This window comes from Podarcis muralis, chromosome 15 (genome assembly GCF_964188315.1).
Source record: "Podarcis muralis chromosome 15, rPodMur119.hap1.1, whole genome shotgun sequence".
NCBI lineage: Eukaryota > Metazoa > Chordata > Lepidosauria > Squamata > Lacertidae > Podarcis > Podarcis muralis.
In genome coordinates this window covers 21,518,116-21,536,750 of record NC_135669.1, presented here as the reverse complement: position 1 = coordinate 21,536,750, position 18,635 = coordinate 21,518,116, and the positions used below count along the sequence as shown (strand labels likewise).

The 18,635-nt window shown below is 47.3% G+C and overlaps 1 protein-coding gene across 3 annotated transcripts in view; it reads left to right on the top strand.

Annotated features, from left to right (window-relative positions):
* Positions 1-18,635, top strand: part of NECTIN1 (nectin cell adhesion molecule 1) — a 195,753-nt gene that overhangs the window by 159,630 nt on the left and 17,488 nt on the right. For all 3 annotated transcript variants that reach the window (XM_077919646.1, XM_077919645.1, XM_077919648.1), the window contains 3 exons: positions 9,096-9,243; positions 10,341-10,431; positions 10,837-10,950. In XM_077919646.1, coding sequence (XP_077775772.1) covers positions 9,096-9,243; positions 10,341-10,431; positions 10,837-10,950 — 353 coding nt within the window. The remainder of the gene's footprint in view (positions 1-9,095; positions 9,244-10,340; positions 10,432-10,836; positions 10,951-18,635) is intronic.

The window sequence follows — 18,635 nt, the reverse complement described above, 5'->3', positions numbered from 1 at the left end:
CAGGCTGAGACCCTACCTGCCCGCGGACTGTCTCACCAGAGTGGTGCATGCTCTAGTTATCTCTCGCTTGGACTACTGCAATGCGCTCTACGTGGGGCTACCTTTGAAGGTGACCCGAAAACTAATCCAGAATGCGGCAGCTAGACTGGTGACTGGGAGTGGCCGCCGAGACCATATAACACCGGTCTTGAAAGACCTACATTGGCTCCCAGTCTGTTTCCGAGCACAATTCAAAGTGTTGGTGCTGACCTTTAAAGCCCTAAACGCCCTTTTTGGTAGTGGCACCCACCCTGTGGAATGCCCTCCCACCAGATATCAAAGAGAAAAATAACTACCAAACCTTTAGAAGACATCTGAAGGCAGCCCTGTTTAGGGCAGCTTTTGGGCGGGGTATAAATAATAAATTGTTGTTGTTGTTGTTGTTTATTATGGGATGGGGAACCCACCACCCTCAAGACATTGTTGGACTCCAGCTCCCATCAGCTCCAACCAGCATGGCCAGTGGTGAGGCATGATCATTTAGATCCTTGACATTTCCAGTTAGGAAGGGTTTGGGAAACAGACCTGCCTGTCAGAGTAGACAATCTTAGGAAAAAGAGACAAAAAAAGGCTGACCTGCTCCAACAGGGTTGTGGAATCTGTGCTCCCCTAGATGTTGCTGGACTCCAACTCCCATCAGCCCCAACCAGTGCAGCCGGGGTCAGGCATGATGCGAGCTGAAGTTCAACAGCATTTGGTGGACCACAAACTCTCCATCCTTAATGCTGTATTGTATGCTGCCTAGAGAATTTTGGAAAGGCAGGTTCAAGATATTAAAACGGGAACTTGCTTTACTGTTTGTGTCCAAACATGCCATACATCTGGAATTTCCCAGACAAGCTGGAATTCAGCTGTTGGAAACAGTGGCCATGGGGAAATTGCTGAAATGTCTGGCAAAATCTGGACATATGGCAACTCATGTTGAAAGTGTAGATTTTGGCGAATTTCTTTTTAAAAAGCTTTAAAACGTCTTCTTTTTTGAGATTTTTTTTGGGGGGAAGCCCAACAACTTTGGGTAAAACTAAAAAAAAAGCTCAACAACGTTTGTGCCTGGGTTTTCATTTTTTGAAATATGGCAACCCTAATCCTTCCTTCTCCTCCTCACCTCTCCATCTTCCTTCTCATCCATGTGTTCCTCTCTCCACTTTTGCCTCACTCCATGCATCCCTCACTCCAGCTTGCAGCAAAAGTTCACATTGATTTCTGTATCCCATTCCCCTTCCGTCAAGACCTTTCCAATCAAAGTGCCTGATTAGATTTACAGCCTTTCCAGGGGAGCTGATGGCATCCCCCTCCCCTTGCTACCTGCTATCAGGAGGGCCATTAGGGGCCGATCCATCACAGGGAAAAATCCCCCCAGCCAAAGCTATCGTTCCCCCCCCCACCCCCAGTTTGTTGCCATCTCCTTCCCTGCCACAATCTCTAATGTAGTCAAAGGGATCATATCGCATCACTCCGGCTGTCTGCTTAGGCCTGGCAGTTAAGTGAGCTGTCTCGAAGCAGAAATATTATTTACGGGATAATGTAGTTTAGGAGAGAAAGAGAGTGACACGCAGCCAGGGGAGGTAGAGGACGGGGATGGGAGGGGGAAGGAGAAGGGAGAAGATCGGCCTTGCACTATGATAACTGTCAGCAGCTCCAATTCATCTTGGTGACACCCAGGCTCATGCAGTTTAATGGAGGGCAGAGAAGGCTGGGTGTAGGACACAGGAGGAGAGGAGAGGAAGGCAGGTGTGCCCTAAAGGTATGCAAAGAGATGCAGAAAGGAGATTTTCTCCCCTTGCCACACTTCTAAGATCCACATGACCAAGAAGTTGATAAACCAGAGTCCCTTCTGTTGTGGATAATTCAGACTGAAATTCCCAGGTGTCAAAAAAAGGTTATTTATGTATGCCACTAGGGACACAGGTGGCGCTGTGGGTTAAACCACAGAGCCTAGGACTTGCTGATCAGAAGGTCAGTGGTTTGAATCCCCGTGACAAGGTGAGCTCCCGTTGCTCGGTCCCAGCTCCTGCCAACCTAGCAGTTTGAAAGCACATCAAAGTGCAAGTAGATAAATAGGTACCACTCCGGCAGGAAGGTAAACGGTGTTTCCGTGTGCTGCTTTGGTTTGCCAGAAGCAGCTTGGTCATGCTGGCCACATGACCCAAAAGCTGTCTGTGGACAAACGCCGGCTCCCTCGGCCAATAAAGCGAGATGAGCACCGCAACCCCAGAGTTGGTCATGACTGGACCTAATGGTCATGGGTTCTTTTACCTTTACCTATGTATGCCATTACTGCAGCCCGTGTTTCTCTAGCCCCAAAATTAGAAAACGAGCGAGGTCCCAACTAAAGAAGAATGGCAACTTGAGTTGACAGAATATGCACAACTCACAGACCTAACATCTAGAATAAGAGAACAAGAAGTACATACATTTAAAGAAGATTGGAAAACGTTTATTGGATATATAGGAAATAATTGTGTACAGCTGAAAACGCTGGCAGCATTAATAATAATAATAATAATAATAAATTTTATTTATATCCCGCCCTCCCCAGCCGAAGCCGGGCTCAGGGCGGCTAACAACAGTCAAATAGTCAAACAGTCAAATTCTAAAAACATTCTAAAAACATTTCATTATAAAAATTAATTAAAATCAAAATTGTTGGCAACCGATTAGGCAAAATTCTGTGCAGGTTGCCAGAGGAGGGAGTCAGGCTGCGCCCTGACCAAAGGCCTGGTGGAACAACTCTGTCTTGCAGGCCCTGCGGAAAGATGTCAGGTCCCGCAGGGCCCTAGTCTCTTGTGACAGAGCATTCCACCAGATTGGAGCCGCAGCCGAGAAGGCCCTGGCTCTAGTTGAGGCCAGCCTAACCTCTCTGAGGCCTGGGACCTTAAGGATGTTTTTATTTACAGATCGTAGGTTTCTCTGTGGGGCATACCAGGAGAGGCGGTCCCGTAGGTACGAGGGTCCTAGGCCGTATAGGGCTTTAAAGGTTAAAACCAGCACCTTAAACCTGATCCTATACTCCACCGGGAGCCAGTGCAGGTGGTATAGCACCGGGTGAATGTGATCTCGCAGCGAGGACCCCGTAAGGAGTCTCGCTGCGGCATTCTGTACCCGCTGGAGTTTCTGGGTCAGTCTCAAGGGCAGCCCCACGTAGAGCGAGTTACAATAATCCAGTCTGGAGGTGACCGTCGCATGGATCACAGTGGCTAGGTCAGGGCGAGAGAGATAAGGGGCCAACTGCTTAGCTTGGCGGAGATGAAAAAATGCCGCCTTAGTTATAGCTGTAATCTGCGCCTCCATAGAGAGGGAGGTATCGAAGATTACACCCAGACTCTTAACGGACGGTGCTGGCACCAATTGCACCCCCGCAAGAGATGGGAGTTGCCCCCTCGATCCCATATCGTCCCGCCCCAGCCAGAGGACCTCTGTCTTCGCAGGATTTAACTTCAACCGGCTCCCACGTAACCATCCAGCCACAGCTTCCAGACATCTGGTCAGTGTGTCTGGGGCCGAGTCAGGATGGCCATCCATCAGCAGATAGAGTTGGGTGTCATCAGCATACTGATGGCAACCCAGCCCAAAACTCCGGACAAGCCATTAAGATAAATTCAACTGCGTAAACAAGTTTTGATGGATGCAGTAATGAAATACTGAACGGTATAGTTTCTGTAAAATATGCAGGGATTTATGATATGTAAAATGAACCATGGAAAGAGAAGAAGGGAAGTCATTGATATCTTAAGGATGTAAAAGGAGTATTTTAAATTGTAAAACAGAAAATTTAATAAAAATTACATATATATATGAAGTTGATAGATTGGCACCTGGTTCTGGGTGTAAACTAAGGGAGTCCATTGCTCAATCAGTTGGAAGCAGTAATGCTTCTGAATATCAGTTACTGGTAACCACAGAAAAGGAAAGGGCTTCTGTACTCAAGTCCTGCTCAAGGACTTCCCACCGGCATCTGGTCAGCCACTGTGAGAACAGGATACTTGACTAGATGGGCCATTGGTCTGATCCAGCAGGCTCTTGTGTTCTTACTCAACAAGAGTTTCTCCCCAAATAATTTAAAACGAACTGTTGTGGAAGTGGTTATTGTTGGCACAGGGACCAGAGACCAGGAAGGGGGACCTGTGGCACATGTGATGCTGCTGAACTCCAGCTCTCATCAGGACCAGCCAGTGGAGACAACCGTCAGGGATGATGGGAGATATATTCCAGCAACATCGAGAAAGGCAGAGGTTCCCTATCCATGGGGTTGAGCAAGGGTGGAGGACCTGTGGACCTCCAGGTGTTGCTGGACTACAATTCCTATCATCCCTGACCACATGGGCTGGAGCTGATGGGAGTTGGAGTCCAACAACTCCCCAGGTTTGGGCCATCGGCTGCCATTAGGACAGTGCTGCTCCTGTACCTTTAGGAGTGGAATAGAAAATCTCAAATGTCTGGCATCACCTCCAGAAATGTCTTCATCCATGCAACGGTCACAATTGGGAAGAAGGCTGCTGCATTTACGACGGCAAAATCCAGCACGGGGACCTTTCGACTTGATTGTGAAGATTTGCTTCCTTCACGGAAGGCAGGAAAGAACCCTTTTGATGGGCCGCGCTGTCAGACCTCATGAAAACAGCTCGCTTCTTTGGCTTGCTCACACTGGCGTGTCACAAAATTCTGTTTCACATAATGTAACGCTCACATGCCTGTTTTATGTCAGCAGATGTTAGGAGGAGGATAATCTCTGTAGCGTTTCTCCATACACACACACACCCCTTAAGACATCAGGCTTGGATGTGCTTTGTTACAAGCTACATATTCTATTCTCCTCCCTCACCCTTCCATTATTTGCAGGTGATCAGATCATTTTGCCCTCTCCCCCCCCCCATTTTAATTTCCCCCCTCCTCTCCTGCAATTATCTTTCCCTTTCATCACCACTGGAGCTGGAAGTACAAAGTACCAATTAGCTGGTTTTCAACTTTAATTAGCTTGGAAGGTAGAGCAAATTAAATCCTTTTATCATATGTTTCAAAGCCCTTTCCCATCAAGCTCCCCCCCCCCCACCAATGCAGCCTCCCCACCCACCCCAGTTCCACCCCCACCCCCCGAATTCCCTGCCTTTGAATGTGAAGGTCATTTTCACACTCTGAGGTCAACCCCAGTCTCTGTATCCCCCGCCCACCTAACTTGGATTGGGGCCTTCCAGCTCCATGGCAGGAGGGCGCTGACTGAGACGTCTGTTTCCTTTTCATTGAGTCTTCTCTGGCTGATTTTACAGGGTGAGTTCTCTCAAATGATCTGCAAGGAAGAGAGATGTTCAGCACTGTGTAAAATCTTTTTGGACAGGACAGGATAAGAGGGATTCTGAATGCCACTATGCAAAGGCTGAGGTTATCTTTGTATCTGACATTGCAAGGAAGCACTGCTTAGTTCCTTATATCACAGCCCAGCCACTGAGATTTTGGGGGAGTCACTACTGGTGCCCCTGCTTGGCTCAGACGCAGAGCTCCTAGCGACTAGAAGCTGTGCATTCCATGTTGTGGGTCCAAGCCTAAGGCTAAGATTGTACAGGCATTGAACAATGACTTTCTTGCTCCAGCAGGCATTTTTAGATAATAAGTGGACTCAGTTTAATTGAGGGCTGCTGTTTGTTTGTTTGTTTGTTTGTTTGTTTGTTTGTTTGTTTGTTTGTTTGTTTGACTTGGTCTGCTTTTTATTTATGTACTCCGTTTAAGATATGCTAATGATTAAGCAGCATTTAAATGCCAAAAATAAGCAAATAACAATTGGAAATACAAATGTGACTTCGGTTTAGGTAGAAAGGCTCCCGGAATTTGGGCTGCTCCAGAATTTCAGCAGCACCCCAAAAATTATTTGGAGGGTGCTGGATTTTGCCCCTTTGTTTTCATATTTATTTATGGGGTTCCTTATAAGAAGATTTTTTTAATCATAGAGTAGGAAGGAGTAAGCCAGAAATCATCTAGCCAAACCCACCAATGAATGCAAAATGGCTCTGCATTACACGATGTGATGGTGGCACCCATGACAGGTGTCGGCTCAACTACCTCCAGGGCAGATCTGCCCCACTTCCAAACAGCTCTTGCCATTAGGAAGGTTTTCCTAATGCTCAGTTGAAATTTGCTTCCACACTGCTTCTTTTCTGTTTTTCCAGTCCAGACTAGAACCAATATGCTACTTCTCTTGCCATGCAACTAGCAAAGATGTGCACGGGAATATAAAACGGCTAAAACAAGCCATCCGATAAACAATACAGTACAATGAAATGAAATGAAATGAAATGAGAAATGGAAATTTTAAAATGAAAGGAAGACAGAGGCAGCATAAAATAACCCAACAATTGTCACCTGGCTATAACAGAGAGAGAGAAGGGAAACAAGGCCTCTCCATGGTCTCAGCTGAGAAACCAACAACATTTCTCTGCTCCTCTCCTTGAAATCCTAAGCTGGTTGTTACAAGAACTCTGTTACTTAAGATGAGTGATTGAGTTTGCCATTTTTCTCCTTCCTCCTCCTCTCTTTTCGTTTTGTAGTTTTCGTTTTCATGTCTTCACTATAAGCTTGAGGACAGCGAATGTCACTCACTGCAATCTCTCTCTGTGTGTGGTTAGCAACACACACCATGGATTATTTACAGCCAAGGCTTGCTCTGTTCCAGGTGTGGGGAAGCTTTGTCCCTCTAAATGTTGCTGAACTACAACTCCCATCATCCCTAGTTACTGACTGTGCTTGCTAGGGCTGATGGGAGTTGTAGTTCAGCAACATCAGGAGGGCCATAGATTCCTCACACCTGCTGTAAGCATAAAGCAAAATGAAGTTGAGTCCAACATGTTAGACAGTCATGTGTGTGTGTGTGTGTGTGTGTGTGTGTGTGCGTGAGAGAGAGAGAGAGAGAGAGAGAATTTGGAATGTCCCCTGTACAAGCAAAGCTTAGAATGTAGAAAAGTAGGAAAGCACGGGAAAGGTTGGGCTAGAACATTTTTCCTTGCTAGCTCTATTTATTGCATTTATTTATGCATTTCACTTATTTATTGCATTTATGTCCCACTCCACCTATTTCTGAAAGGAGCTCAAAGTGGTTTATATGGTTCTCTCCTTCCTCCTTTAATCCCCACAATCACCTGAGGTTGGTTAGGTTGAGAGCCAGTGACTAACCCACGACTACCCAATGAGTTTCATGGCTGAGGACTTGAACTCTGGTCTCCCAAAGCCTTGGATCACAGAGTTTTCTAATTCCATTCTTCTCTATCCCTTTCTTTCTTCTTTTTCTTTTCCCTATCCTTTCCTCTTTCCTCCCTATCCTTTCCCTCACCCTTCCTTCCTTCCTCCCTCCCTCCCTCCCTCCCTCCCTCCCTCCCTCCCTCCCTCCCTCATAAAATATAACCCACTTCCACTTCCAGTATGAAAATGTGCCATTTCCAATGTACCACCTCATTCTGTTGTCTGTGTGGAGCTGGCCTGAATGCGTGAACAGGATCTGCTGAAATAAAAGTGGGGAGGGGAGATGGCACTAAAGTTCTAGCTGCCTTTGGCTCATTCACACATGAAAGACTACGCCTGAGGGTGCCATTGTCAGCTGCTGAACATCCACGTGCAAACTGGCCTAAGAATGGGAGTCTAACCCAGAACCAGCGGGTCCTGGGTTTTTGGCCCTGTGTCCCTCCCAACATCATTGCATCGCCTTCTAACAGAAGGCACTGCCCACTCTTCCTCACCATCAAGGCATTTCCCCAACAGACCAGCAACGGCTGCAGCTCAGAAGGAACCTGTCGCTGCATGATGGAGGCCCGGCAGGATCCATTTATCACCCGGCAGGCAGCTTTATTTTTTTAAAAAGACGTGAGAGTATATCAGGGCCAGGAGAATAAAACAACTCAACAAAGACAAGCAAACACGGGAAAGATGACAGCCTGGCGAGATGAAGATGTACAACTGGTGGGATCACAGGAAGGTAGAGGCGGTATTTTGGGGGGGGGGGTGCGCATCTGCTTGCTGGGGAACCAGCTAAAGAAGCACCTTTCCTGAGCAGCTATAAACTGACTCAATATGGGTCAGTTTCTAGGTTGCGTATTGGGCTGAGACTTGCAGCCAATACTGATTTTCTGCTGCAAAGAGGTAGGGAGAGGGGTGCAATTTGCACAGGGTGAAACAATGGGTTGGCACTTCTGCCTCCATCCATTCCAAGCCACTTTGCGCTCTTATTTATTTATCATTTATTTATTTAGAACATGTGTTGTTGTTGTTTACCCACTCTCCACTTTAAGGTCCCGGCGCAGGCTACAACAATTAAAATACAATATTTAAAACAGTTCAAAACAACTTACGATCACAGAAATAAGGTGGGTCCTAAAAATATTCATCATATACGTGTGTGTGTGTGTGTGTGTGTGTGTGTGTTACATACCACGCCAATCTCTAAGCAGGGAGAGACTCCAGAGGTTCCTGCACTTACCTAGGTTTAAATTCCTTGGGATGAAGCTCAGATGGTATCTTTCTGATATATGGCTTTATTTACGCATATATACAACCTGAGCATAGGAAGCAAGGGCTCAGAGTATTAACAGAGTAGATATTGCTCCCCCTTTATTTTATTTATTTGTTCACATGTTTCACAGCATTTATATACCATTTAATTGAAGTCAACTTTGCTATGAGAATTAAAATGCAAACAGACAAGAGTCATAGGAGCAGACAAAGCTGCCTTATATTAAGCCGCACCATCTAGCTTAGTACTGTCTGCACTGACTGGCAGCAGCTCTTCAGGGTTTCAGGCAGGGGATGTTCCCAGAGCTACCTGGAGATACCAGGGATTGGATGGGAGGAATCTTCTGCTTGCAGAACTGATGCTCTGCCAGTGAGCTGCAACCCTTCCCTTTGTTGCCCGTCAAGGGAGTAAATGGTGTGATAAGAGCCTACCATGCAGAGTTGATGTAAGGGTAATACTCCACATTTGGGTTTTTTTGCAGGCTTGGAGCAGTTCTGCAAATGAGAAATGATAGAATGCTGCTTATATGATCTTAGTGCCTAAGACTACATTTTCCTATTCATTACAGATAAGCCATTGCCCCGAGGGATACCAGGAGGCATTTTTGGAATCCTGGGCGTCGTTGCTGCTGCTGCCCTCATTATCAGCGTGGCTGTGACTGTCTTCATTGTCTACAGGCGACAGCAAAAGGGCCGCTCTGACACCGACAATGATCTGTGAGTACCACACGCCCACCACAACCCCATATCTGTTCTCCCAAGGAGGAGGGGAAGGATCAACTTTGAGATTGCATGGGCCAATAAAAGGATATGGCACCAATTGTGGAAGGTGCTATTGAGTGGGCATTCCCTGGATTGAGGAACCATGTTAAGCACCTCTAATAGTAGGAAAGAGCTGTCCGTGGTGCTGATCATCCATGACACAGCTCAAGAGCAACCTGAGGCCTCCATCAGTGGGATGCATTGAGATCAGATACATCCAATGGAAATCTAGTGTAGAGGATTCATTTTTGCACTTTCTGGACCGCCCTTTCTGCCCATTTAATTTCAACTCTAAGAGGCAAATAGCTTTAGCAAGTCCCTGTCCTTGGCTTGCAAGCCTTCATCTCATTGCTTCCCCTTTTAATGGGACCATTTTCTTAGTACTGGTAAAGAAAATATTCTTTCTTCAGAGGGCATTTGAACATACCTCCCTCTTTCCTCTGCCTTGCCTGCTGCTTCTCAAAGCATCCCTGGAAATGAATAGGGTTTCTAGGGAAAATGTTATTGTGCCGGGACAATGCATGGCCTGTCCATTTTCGTAAATGCATCTCACTCCCCACTTGAGCCCATTCCTGTATGCCAGTTATGCAACAGTGGCACATTAGCCTTGACTTACTCTGTACACACAGCCAGTTTCATTGTGGAGACTCTGGGATTGCTTAATAATACTCTAAGTGGGGGAAACCTACATCAGCCACCACTGTGCTCACTCCTTGAGAGAAGCTCTTTGCTCCTCTCCTCTGTTCAGAACTGAAGTGGGAGTGATCCAGTCCTGGCATCCAGTGAAATATGGGCATGTCTAAGGGTGTGTATTCAATTTGGGAGAGGCTGATCCATTGCAAACAAAGAACTCAGCAGGAGGGGAGAAGATGGTGGATTTCTGCAGGGATATTTATAGAGACCTTCCACAAGCATCATAGGAGGTATCAGTGAGCACACTGGCACCCAAAAGCACCACATTAGTGACCCTGCTGTAAGATGAAGGCTGGAACCTCACATTGTGTTCCTTTGCCCTGCATTGTGTCTATGGCTGACCATTTCTCTTCCTGCAGGATTGACCTTCCCCCCTCCCACAAACCTGCTCCCCCACCTCCCAAGCGGAAGCAGGAGATGAAAAGCCACCTAACAGCAGAGGATATTCAGGTACCTTCCCCTGTTGCTGACCAGCCTCACCTGAAGGAGAACGAAGCATGGTTTCTCCAGCCACTTGTCAGAGTTGCTCTGCCCATCCTATCTGGGGAAGCCTTTTGGCGGGGAGTCAATTTGGTAGGATGGGTGTGATGAGGTAGGATGTGGTGAAGTAGGATGTGGTGAGGTAGTCATTTCCATAGTTCCTTCAAGGGATACTGTAATTCAGTTTGCATATTTGGCAAGGAAAAGAAAAGGGGAGGAATGAAATAGAATTAAGGGGGAAAGGGAGTTTGGGAGAGAGGGACAGAAGATAATTCTAATAGGCAAATAATATGGATGGTCTACTGATAATATTTGTGAAGTCAATTTAGTAGGATGTTAATCTGCCCTCTTGAACTTTACTCGCCCCAACCACAGGTTGTGCACTTGGACAACATGAAGGAGCCAGAGGAAGAGATCCAGAAGTTGCCACCACAACCCCCCTACTATGACATGGCAGCCACCGAGCCAACCCCTCACTCTGACAAGATGGTAAGGATGGGGGCCACTGCCTGCCCACAATCTGGACCTTTCCATGGATCAGGGATGGGGATCCTCCATTCCTCCAGGCACAGCTGGACAACAACACCCATTCTCCTTGACCATTGGTCATACTGGTTGGGACCGATGGGAGTTGGAGTCCGACAACATCTGGTGTGCCACAGATGGCTCCATTCCTGATTCAAAAGGAGGCCTTCCTTGCTCTCAGGAGGGAATGTCTCATCTAAATAATTTTTTTGTAGGCAGTGTGGAATGCTGCTTCATATATCAGAGATGGGAAATCAGATGCTGGACTCCCAACTCCCATAGACCCTGACCATTGACCATGTTGGCTGGGGCTGATGGGAGTTGGAGTCCAAAAGCAATTGGAGGGCAACTGGTGCCCCATTCCTGACATACAACCTGAGCACCCTGGTAGTCAGCTGGTGGTCCAGTCTGACTCCCTCAGCTATTAGGTCTCTCCCACCCACTCATCCCCAAAAGGTAACTTCCCATCAAGAACCCCTTGCTGTATCATGATTCCTTTTCTGGGTGAGAAGCAAAAAAACCCACAGGTGTTTCTTTGTATAATCTTAAGCCTGTCACTCATAGCAAGCAATGGCTGTTGTGGTACATCCTGCGAGCACTTCTCCAACTTTGTGAGATGGGAATTGTGAATCATTTCAGGTGGATTGCCAGGGCATCAGCTTGGGAGAAAATGGTGATGGTGCAATATGAAAGAGAAGTAGCCCCTTTGGGATGCTGGGCTATGCCGTGGGACCAGATGAGAAAGGGGGAGAGGGCAGGTCCAGAGTCAATGGCTGCTGCTCTTTGCTGTTGTCTCTGGTTGCATCCCTCTTGCAGGACTCAGACCGTTGAGGAGACCAACAACAATGATTCAGGGGGCCTGTGTGCAGGTCCCCAAGGGGGAGCTTTGCCTGTGGGGAAGCATAGGGCTTCCCACCAGCCAGCATGCCCAAGACTGGGAAGACAGAGCATGGAGAGAGGGGACGGGAGGGCAGGCGGATGCCACGGCAGATGGGTGATCTGCCAGCGGAGCGTGCTGGTGCTTGACTGCTAAATGAGGACAGCACTTTTTTTCTGAAAGCCCTTGTATTGTATGAATCTGTTTCAGCTGCAGGCAGGAAGACGGTAAATGCAAAGCAGGAGCGACAGCAGGGAGATTAGTGGGGGGTCACCGAAGGCGAAGCGAGTTGAGTGGAGAGGCAGGCGAGAGGCCACTTCGGAGGAGGGAGAGGAATACAGAACAGGAGGGGGAAGGTGGCTTTTTCTCCCTAGCCCATGATGGGCTCACAAGACCCATATGCAAGGGAGACAGCCGCTCGGCGCTTCCCAAAGCTGCACATTCAAAGCCTTAGACCAGCCCAGGTGGGCCCCTTGAGGAAGGTGATGGAGGTGACAGTTCACCCCAAACTGTGTCATTCTGGCTGCTTTGCAGGTGATCCAGAGCCACAGATCAGAGGGTAGCCAATGTGGTGCCCTCCAGATGTTATTAGAACGCAACTCCCCCTTGAAGTTGGAGTCTTCAAGGCGGCACATGGGCTACCCCTGCCCTAGACAACAAGCTTCAAATGGTCAGGGAGGGCACCAATTCACATCCCAAACAACAGTGTGCACCATGCAGATCATCATGTGACTTGGTAAATGAGAAGAGCAAAGAGCTGGGCTTTAAAGAGTCCTGCTGGTTCAGACCAACGGCCCACTTGCAACCTGCTTCCCGGCTTCACCAACCAGATTCCACTGGGAAGCAGAGCAAGATGATCATTCTCTATATTGTTTCAACGCTAATGTTTCTTATTTGCGGGTACACTGCTTCTGACCCTGGAGCTTCTGTACCGTCATTCCAGCTATCAGCCTCTGACAAATCACTCCTCCTGTATTCATTTGGGTCATCCTCTGTAAAGCCATCTCAGCTCGCAGCCAGCACTGCATCAAGAGGCAGTGAGTTCTGTAAGCTGCCTGCGCCTTGGTGAAGAATCGCTTTGTTTTGTCAGTCCCAACCTGCTGCCCATCAGATTCATGGGATGACCCTGAGTTCTAGTGTTGTGAGTCTTCTTTTATTGCTATTGATTCTTTTCTTACTGACGATAATTTTAGAAACCTCCATCCTGTCTTCCCTACCTCATCTTTTTTGGCTAAACGTAAAAGTCTCAAATAACTTTCCTTGTCCTTTACTGCACTTCCTCTACCTTTATGATATTTCATACAGAAACTGGCTAGGGACCAGCTTACTTGCAGTATTGCTTTACCCCACAGATACCCACTCAACCGCTTCAATCTGCAGATTTGGCACTGTTGCAAGTGCCACATAATATCTGTTCCACAGTTGTAATAAATCGATCGTTTAGCGTGGCAGCTCCCTGCTTGTTAGGACACCCCATATTCATCTCACGGAGCTACAGTTCCCAGAACTCCCTGGAAAGAGGGATTGATTGTTACACTAGTCTGAGAATTTTAGCTCTGGGGGGAGAATAGGGGTCACCTGGTAACTCTCAGCACCTTTAGAAAACTACAGTTCCAAGAATTCGTCAGGAGAAAGCCATTAAAGTCGTATCACAGGCACTGTGTGGTGTGAACATAGCCTGAGCTTCCTGCACCACCCTCAGATTCTGAAATTGGACTCACTTCTGTGCCTTGTGTCTGCCCTGCTTGGGCTGATGACCCTGGACATTAATGCCGGTTGCTGTTTGATGTTGTGGTCAGTTTGCCAGCTGGCTCCTTTCCTAGCAGACTCCTAAATCAGCAGGTCCTCTGAGTTGGCAGAACAGTCCCAGAGGCATGTGGCCTGCCTAGTCCCTGCCAGGCAGGGCGGTTCCAGAGTCAGGCCAGGGACTCTGAGAAAAGCAGATAAAGCACAATGGCAGCATTAGTATGGAGGCAACAGGTGCCTGCACATTATGCGGTGATACAGGCAGTGCCGCCACCTCCCCATATCTCCTGGGACATAAGGATGGCTGTTGCCAAATGGAATAAAAGTCCATGGCAGCACTAGCAACTCAAGATGCTGATCTTTGAACAGATCAGATCCTTGGTCTGTTTAAGCCAGTTTTGTCCACTATAATGCCCAAAGTCTCGGGAAGAGTCATTTCTTTTGGGGGGTGCACAAAATGCACATTCAACATGCCATCTGCAAGAGGGAGGGATCAGCAGACATAGGGGGAACCTCAAATTTTGTAGAAGTGGGGAGGGGAGGGGAAGCATAAGAGGAGGATAATCCCCCAAAGGGCCCAGTGAGGACTGAGCATGCTCAGTTGGTGAGGAGTGTTGACTGATTGCTAGGGCTTAGGGAATTGGAAATCAATGAAGCAGGGAATGGAGTAACCTGGAAGAGGGTATGGCTGGCTGGCTGGCTGGCAGGAACTAAACAGGAGCACGCTATGCTGCAATATTTTGTTGCAGGCCCCTGTTGTATCAGTTTAAATCCAAGCACTGAAAACAAGCCCAAAGGCTACACTCCTTGACTGACTGAGGTACAACAAGCCTCAGAATGGAACTGGGTCAACTGCATCACCGCAATCAGCACAAAGAGGTCAACTGTAAATTGGTTTTCTCTGATTGTGTTCCATTGCAATTGGGGTCAGTCTTTCCACCTGGTCTCTGGTACGGCCTGTGTAAAATCAGTTGGAGGATTGTGGGCATCATATTCTGAACAAGGCCATCCCAAACAAGTTTTCATAAATTATCTCCCCCTGCCCACCTGCCTTATCATATATTTAGCGGTATGGCCCTAGCTCATTAAATGATTGCAACTGGACCGTTTGTGGTGCTGTAGTTTATTTCTTAAAACTATGTCACGCCTTTCCTTCCTTGGGAGACCAGAGTGGCAAACGCATCAAAATAAATTTCTAAAAACAGTTTAAAACATTCTGAAAACAACTTCTTTGCAACTGATTCATGGAAGACCCGTCCCATTTTGCCACCTGAAGTAAAATGGGATTGATGCCTCTGCCTTCAGCCGCCATGGCCCACCATGACTTCCGCCACTGGGCAGGCATTCTGCAAGATATTGCCATTCCACTTCTCTACCCAGGGGCAGGGAAGCCGAGCAGCAACCTTTTGCTTGGCAGTATATGAACTCAGCATGAGAGGAAGCAATCAGTGGGCTCTTCTCTTTGTACTACCCCACATCCTCTAGAGAGAGGGAGAGAGTTGTAGGGATGTCTGATCATACATGAAGTTCCCTGAGGACTGAAAACAGTGTGGAAGTAATGCTAAGGAAGGGACGCCCTTCACTTTCCCAAAAATGAATACTGCAGTGCCGCCTCATTTCAATTTGATTTAGTCCAATAATGTCTTGTTGTTGCAACCATCAGGCTCTGCACACCTGTCCCTTTGGTTGATGGTGGTGCAGAGCTGGAAACTTGTTTAGGTTTGGAGGTTGGAGGTGGGGACAAAATAGGGAGGGGAAGTGGTAGAGAGAGGGGAACCTAGAAAGAGTATCAGGGGAAGAAGAATAAGTGGGATGGAGGGAGGAAAGAGATGGAGCTTCCATGGTAGAAATGAGCAATGACCTAAACTTAAAACTCTGATCAGGGGGAAGAAAATGATAATGAATGGAATGGTTCTGGAATTCTGAGCCCAGAGGATAGGTGGCATTCTTCTGTAAGACTGGGAAGGAAATTTGCTCAGGGAACCCAAACTCAGCTGTCCTTTGACATCTGTCCTTCTCCCTATATTGTGATATAACTTTCCATTTGAAAAAATGCATACAGAAAAAGAATGTAGGTTATGGAAAAGAATGTTCGAAAATGCTGTACACTGGAGAAAATTGCTTTAGAAAAATGTGTATGATACACCAGTATGGAACTGTGTATATTAGAGTGAAATGCACACAAACATGGAGACAGATTTTCCACAGAAATACTGCTTAAAAAATAATAATATCACAAACTTGTGCAGAAGTGGCCATAACTAATTTTAAGATTAGGAGAACAGGAAACAGGGAGGGACCGAAACTGACATTTTTGTCCAATGTTTATGTTGTTCCAGAATCAGGGTGGTTGCAGGGACTAGTTGCAAATTTCCATTGCATCCAATTCTAATTTGTCATTCCAGACCCTGCCCCCAAACTCTCTCATTCTGATTAAAGAACGAAGATGGATGATGAATCTGGTTCTCTTGCAGAGACAGGTCCTTGCAAGTCAGTCCTCAGACCCTGGGCATGCTCAGCGATATATTTACCTTCCGAGCTGCTTCAGGGTGGCAGGTTATTATGGTCTGTCCTTCTCTATCCCCCCCCCCCCCCGTGCTCTTCCTCCAGGGGGTACTCAGAGGTACTCTTTTTGTTGTTGAAAAGTGTGGCACTTACTGTAGCAACTTCATGGTGAGTACCAGCGCCTATTTTTCTAGAAAAAAGCGCTGCCCCCTCCCATACAATTTTTTCCTCCTCTTGAGGCTCCTAGTGCTGATGTCAGTGGGTGATGTCTTCTTATCTACTTGTATGTTGAAGATCTGCAGGTAGCCAGAAGAGAAAGGAGCTGAAGATGTGAGCGTTTTGTAATCTCACAGAGCCAAACTAAATGTAATCCTGGCAAGAGCTGTGTGCCCAGGCTGGATTGCTGTTGAATCCTTACCAAGTGGAGGACAATAAAGGTGGTGGGAGCTACAGACCTTTCCCCACCACTACCTTTATTTAAAAGAAGCAGTGCAATCTAAAGGGGACCCAGGAAACACCTACAATCCAGCCATCAAGAGCCTCTTACTTGCCAAATTCAGAGTTGACCACAGCCCTATGTAGACGTCCTGGCAGAAAACGGCTGCTGTGCACATTACCTGTCACAAGCAGGGTTTCCAAACTCTGGTGCTTTTCTTCTGGTTCACCACAGTGGTGCCTTAAAAACAGCTTCTTGATGTGAGGAAAACTCAACAGGTACAGTTTTGGACCACTGCTGCACATATACGTGGGGGAAATCTTCCCCTGTTGAATTTCTTCCTCTCAGGGACTAAGAAATATATGGCGATGGGGAAGATGGACAGGAGCGTGCTATTTAATCTCTCATCAGCAAAGGCATCCGAGTTTCTGCCATGTTAACAGAGAGCCAAGTCCGGGATATGGTACTCTGAGGCAGTCAGAGGCAATTACTCAGGAAATCAGCCCTTGTAACAACAGGCTCTAAAGTGCTTGTTATGGAGCCATAAACCTCTCTGAGTGGCTTCCCCACAGCTGGTAAATGGCTGTGAACCATTTCAGAAGGGGTGGGAGGTGTCTTGGAATGAAGCACCTTTTGCATAATATCTGTGACAAGGCAGTGCCTCATGTGGTGGGGAAAAGCTGAGAGATCATTATTGGGGGTTTGGGGGGGTAATGATGGGGAGGTTCATTAAGAGATTCCTCCCCCCCAATCTGAAGACTTGGCTGTCTCAACAATGCTGCTTCAACTGTTAATTTCCCAGTCCTTAAAGTTGGAGAGGAAGAGGGTCCTCTGCTAACAGTCCCTTCCTGTGTATGTTAAAAATAATAATAAAACCCACCTGGTCAAGCACAGATTCAGGATGCTGCCATGTTTTCATGGCTTTAGAATGGTGTGTTTGATGTCACGGGTGTCCAAAGAGAGACAATACTGAGAAGGCTGGTCTTGGATCTGGGGGCCCAGGTCTTTGAGTATATTCCACACCACAGGTTTACACTGATTCAAGAATCCTCCCATGTTTCCAGGGGGGGTTCTGGGAGCTGTATTTTTTCTCTGTAGGGTCCACCTTTGAAGGCCAGCGAGCGCCTTTGGGGTTTTCAAAAGTGCTGTGTGTGGCAGCTGCTAAAATGGCTGCTGCGATGGAATGTGTGGCTTGATACAAAATGGCTGCCACATCTGAAAGAGCAGAATGAGAGAGAGGTCCTTTTGCAGGCACCATAGAGGATACAGTTGGGCACATTGGTGCCCATGAGCAGCCCCCGGTATAAATATAAGGTGGTGCATTTAAAGGTGATCTCCCTCCCCACTTGAAATCTGGCAGAGGACATCTGATATACAGAGCTGTAGCTAGGTGATCTTGCGCCCCTGGCAGAACCATCCAGATTGCGCCCCCTAGCCACAGACAAATTAACTCTTCTTTCCACCTCTCCTCCTGCAGCCCAGAGCCTCCTGCAGCACAGGGGCACCAGTTTCAGGAAAAGCACCGACTTCAATTTTGTGCCCCCCTCTCACCTGCGCCCCTGGCGGTGACCCACTTTGCCACCCCCTAGCTAAGGCCCTGCTACTATACGGTTCTCCTGATGGTGGTCTCGAATCATAGCAGTTGACTCTGAAGGGTTGTTGTTGCAGGGAAGAAACCAGTAAAGACGGCAAATTCAAATACGCTATACAATTGTTAATATGGAACAGGCAAGCATTCAGGTCCTCAATGCGATGTACGATGCCGTTTTTTTTTACTGTTCATTTTAAACCTTTTTTTATCTCTTCCCCACTGTCATTCTTTATTTTCTGCCTCACTTTGTCTTCCTGCCCCACACATGACCCACCCCATACCTCTGTTTCTTCCTTCCTTCCTTCCTGTTTCTTTCTTGGCACGATCCCATTGGTTGTGTGTTTTCGTCCATGTGCATTTGTGTGCGTGCATCTTTCTCTCTCTCTCCCCTCCATGCCTCTCTGCCTTTGTGTCTCTTCCTCACACAACACACTTTCCTCCGATGTCGTCACTTTGTTCCCTTCCTGTCCTCCACCGCCGCCACCACCCTCTTC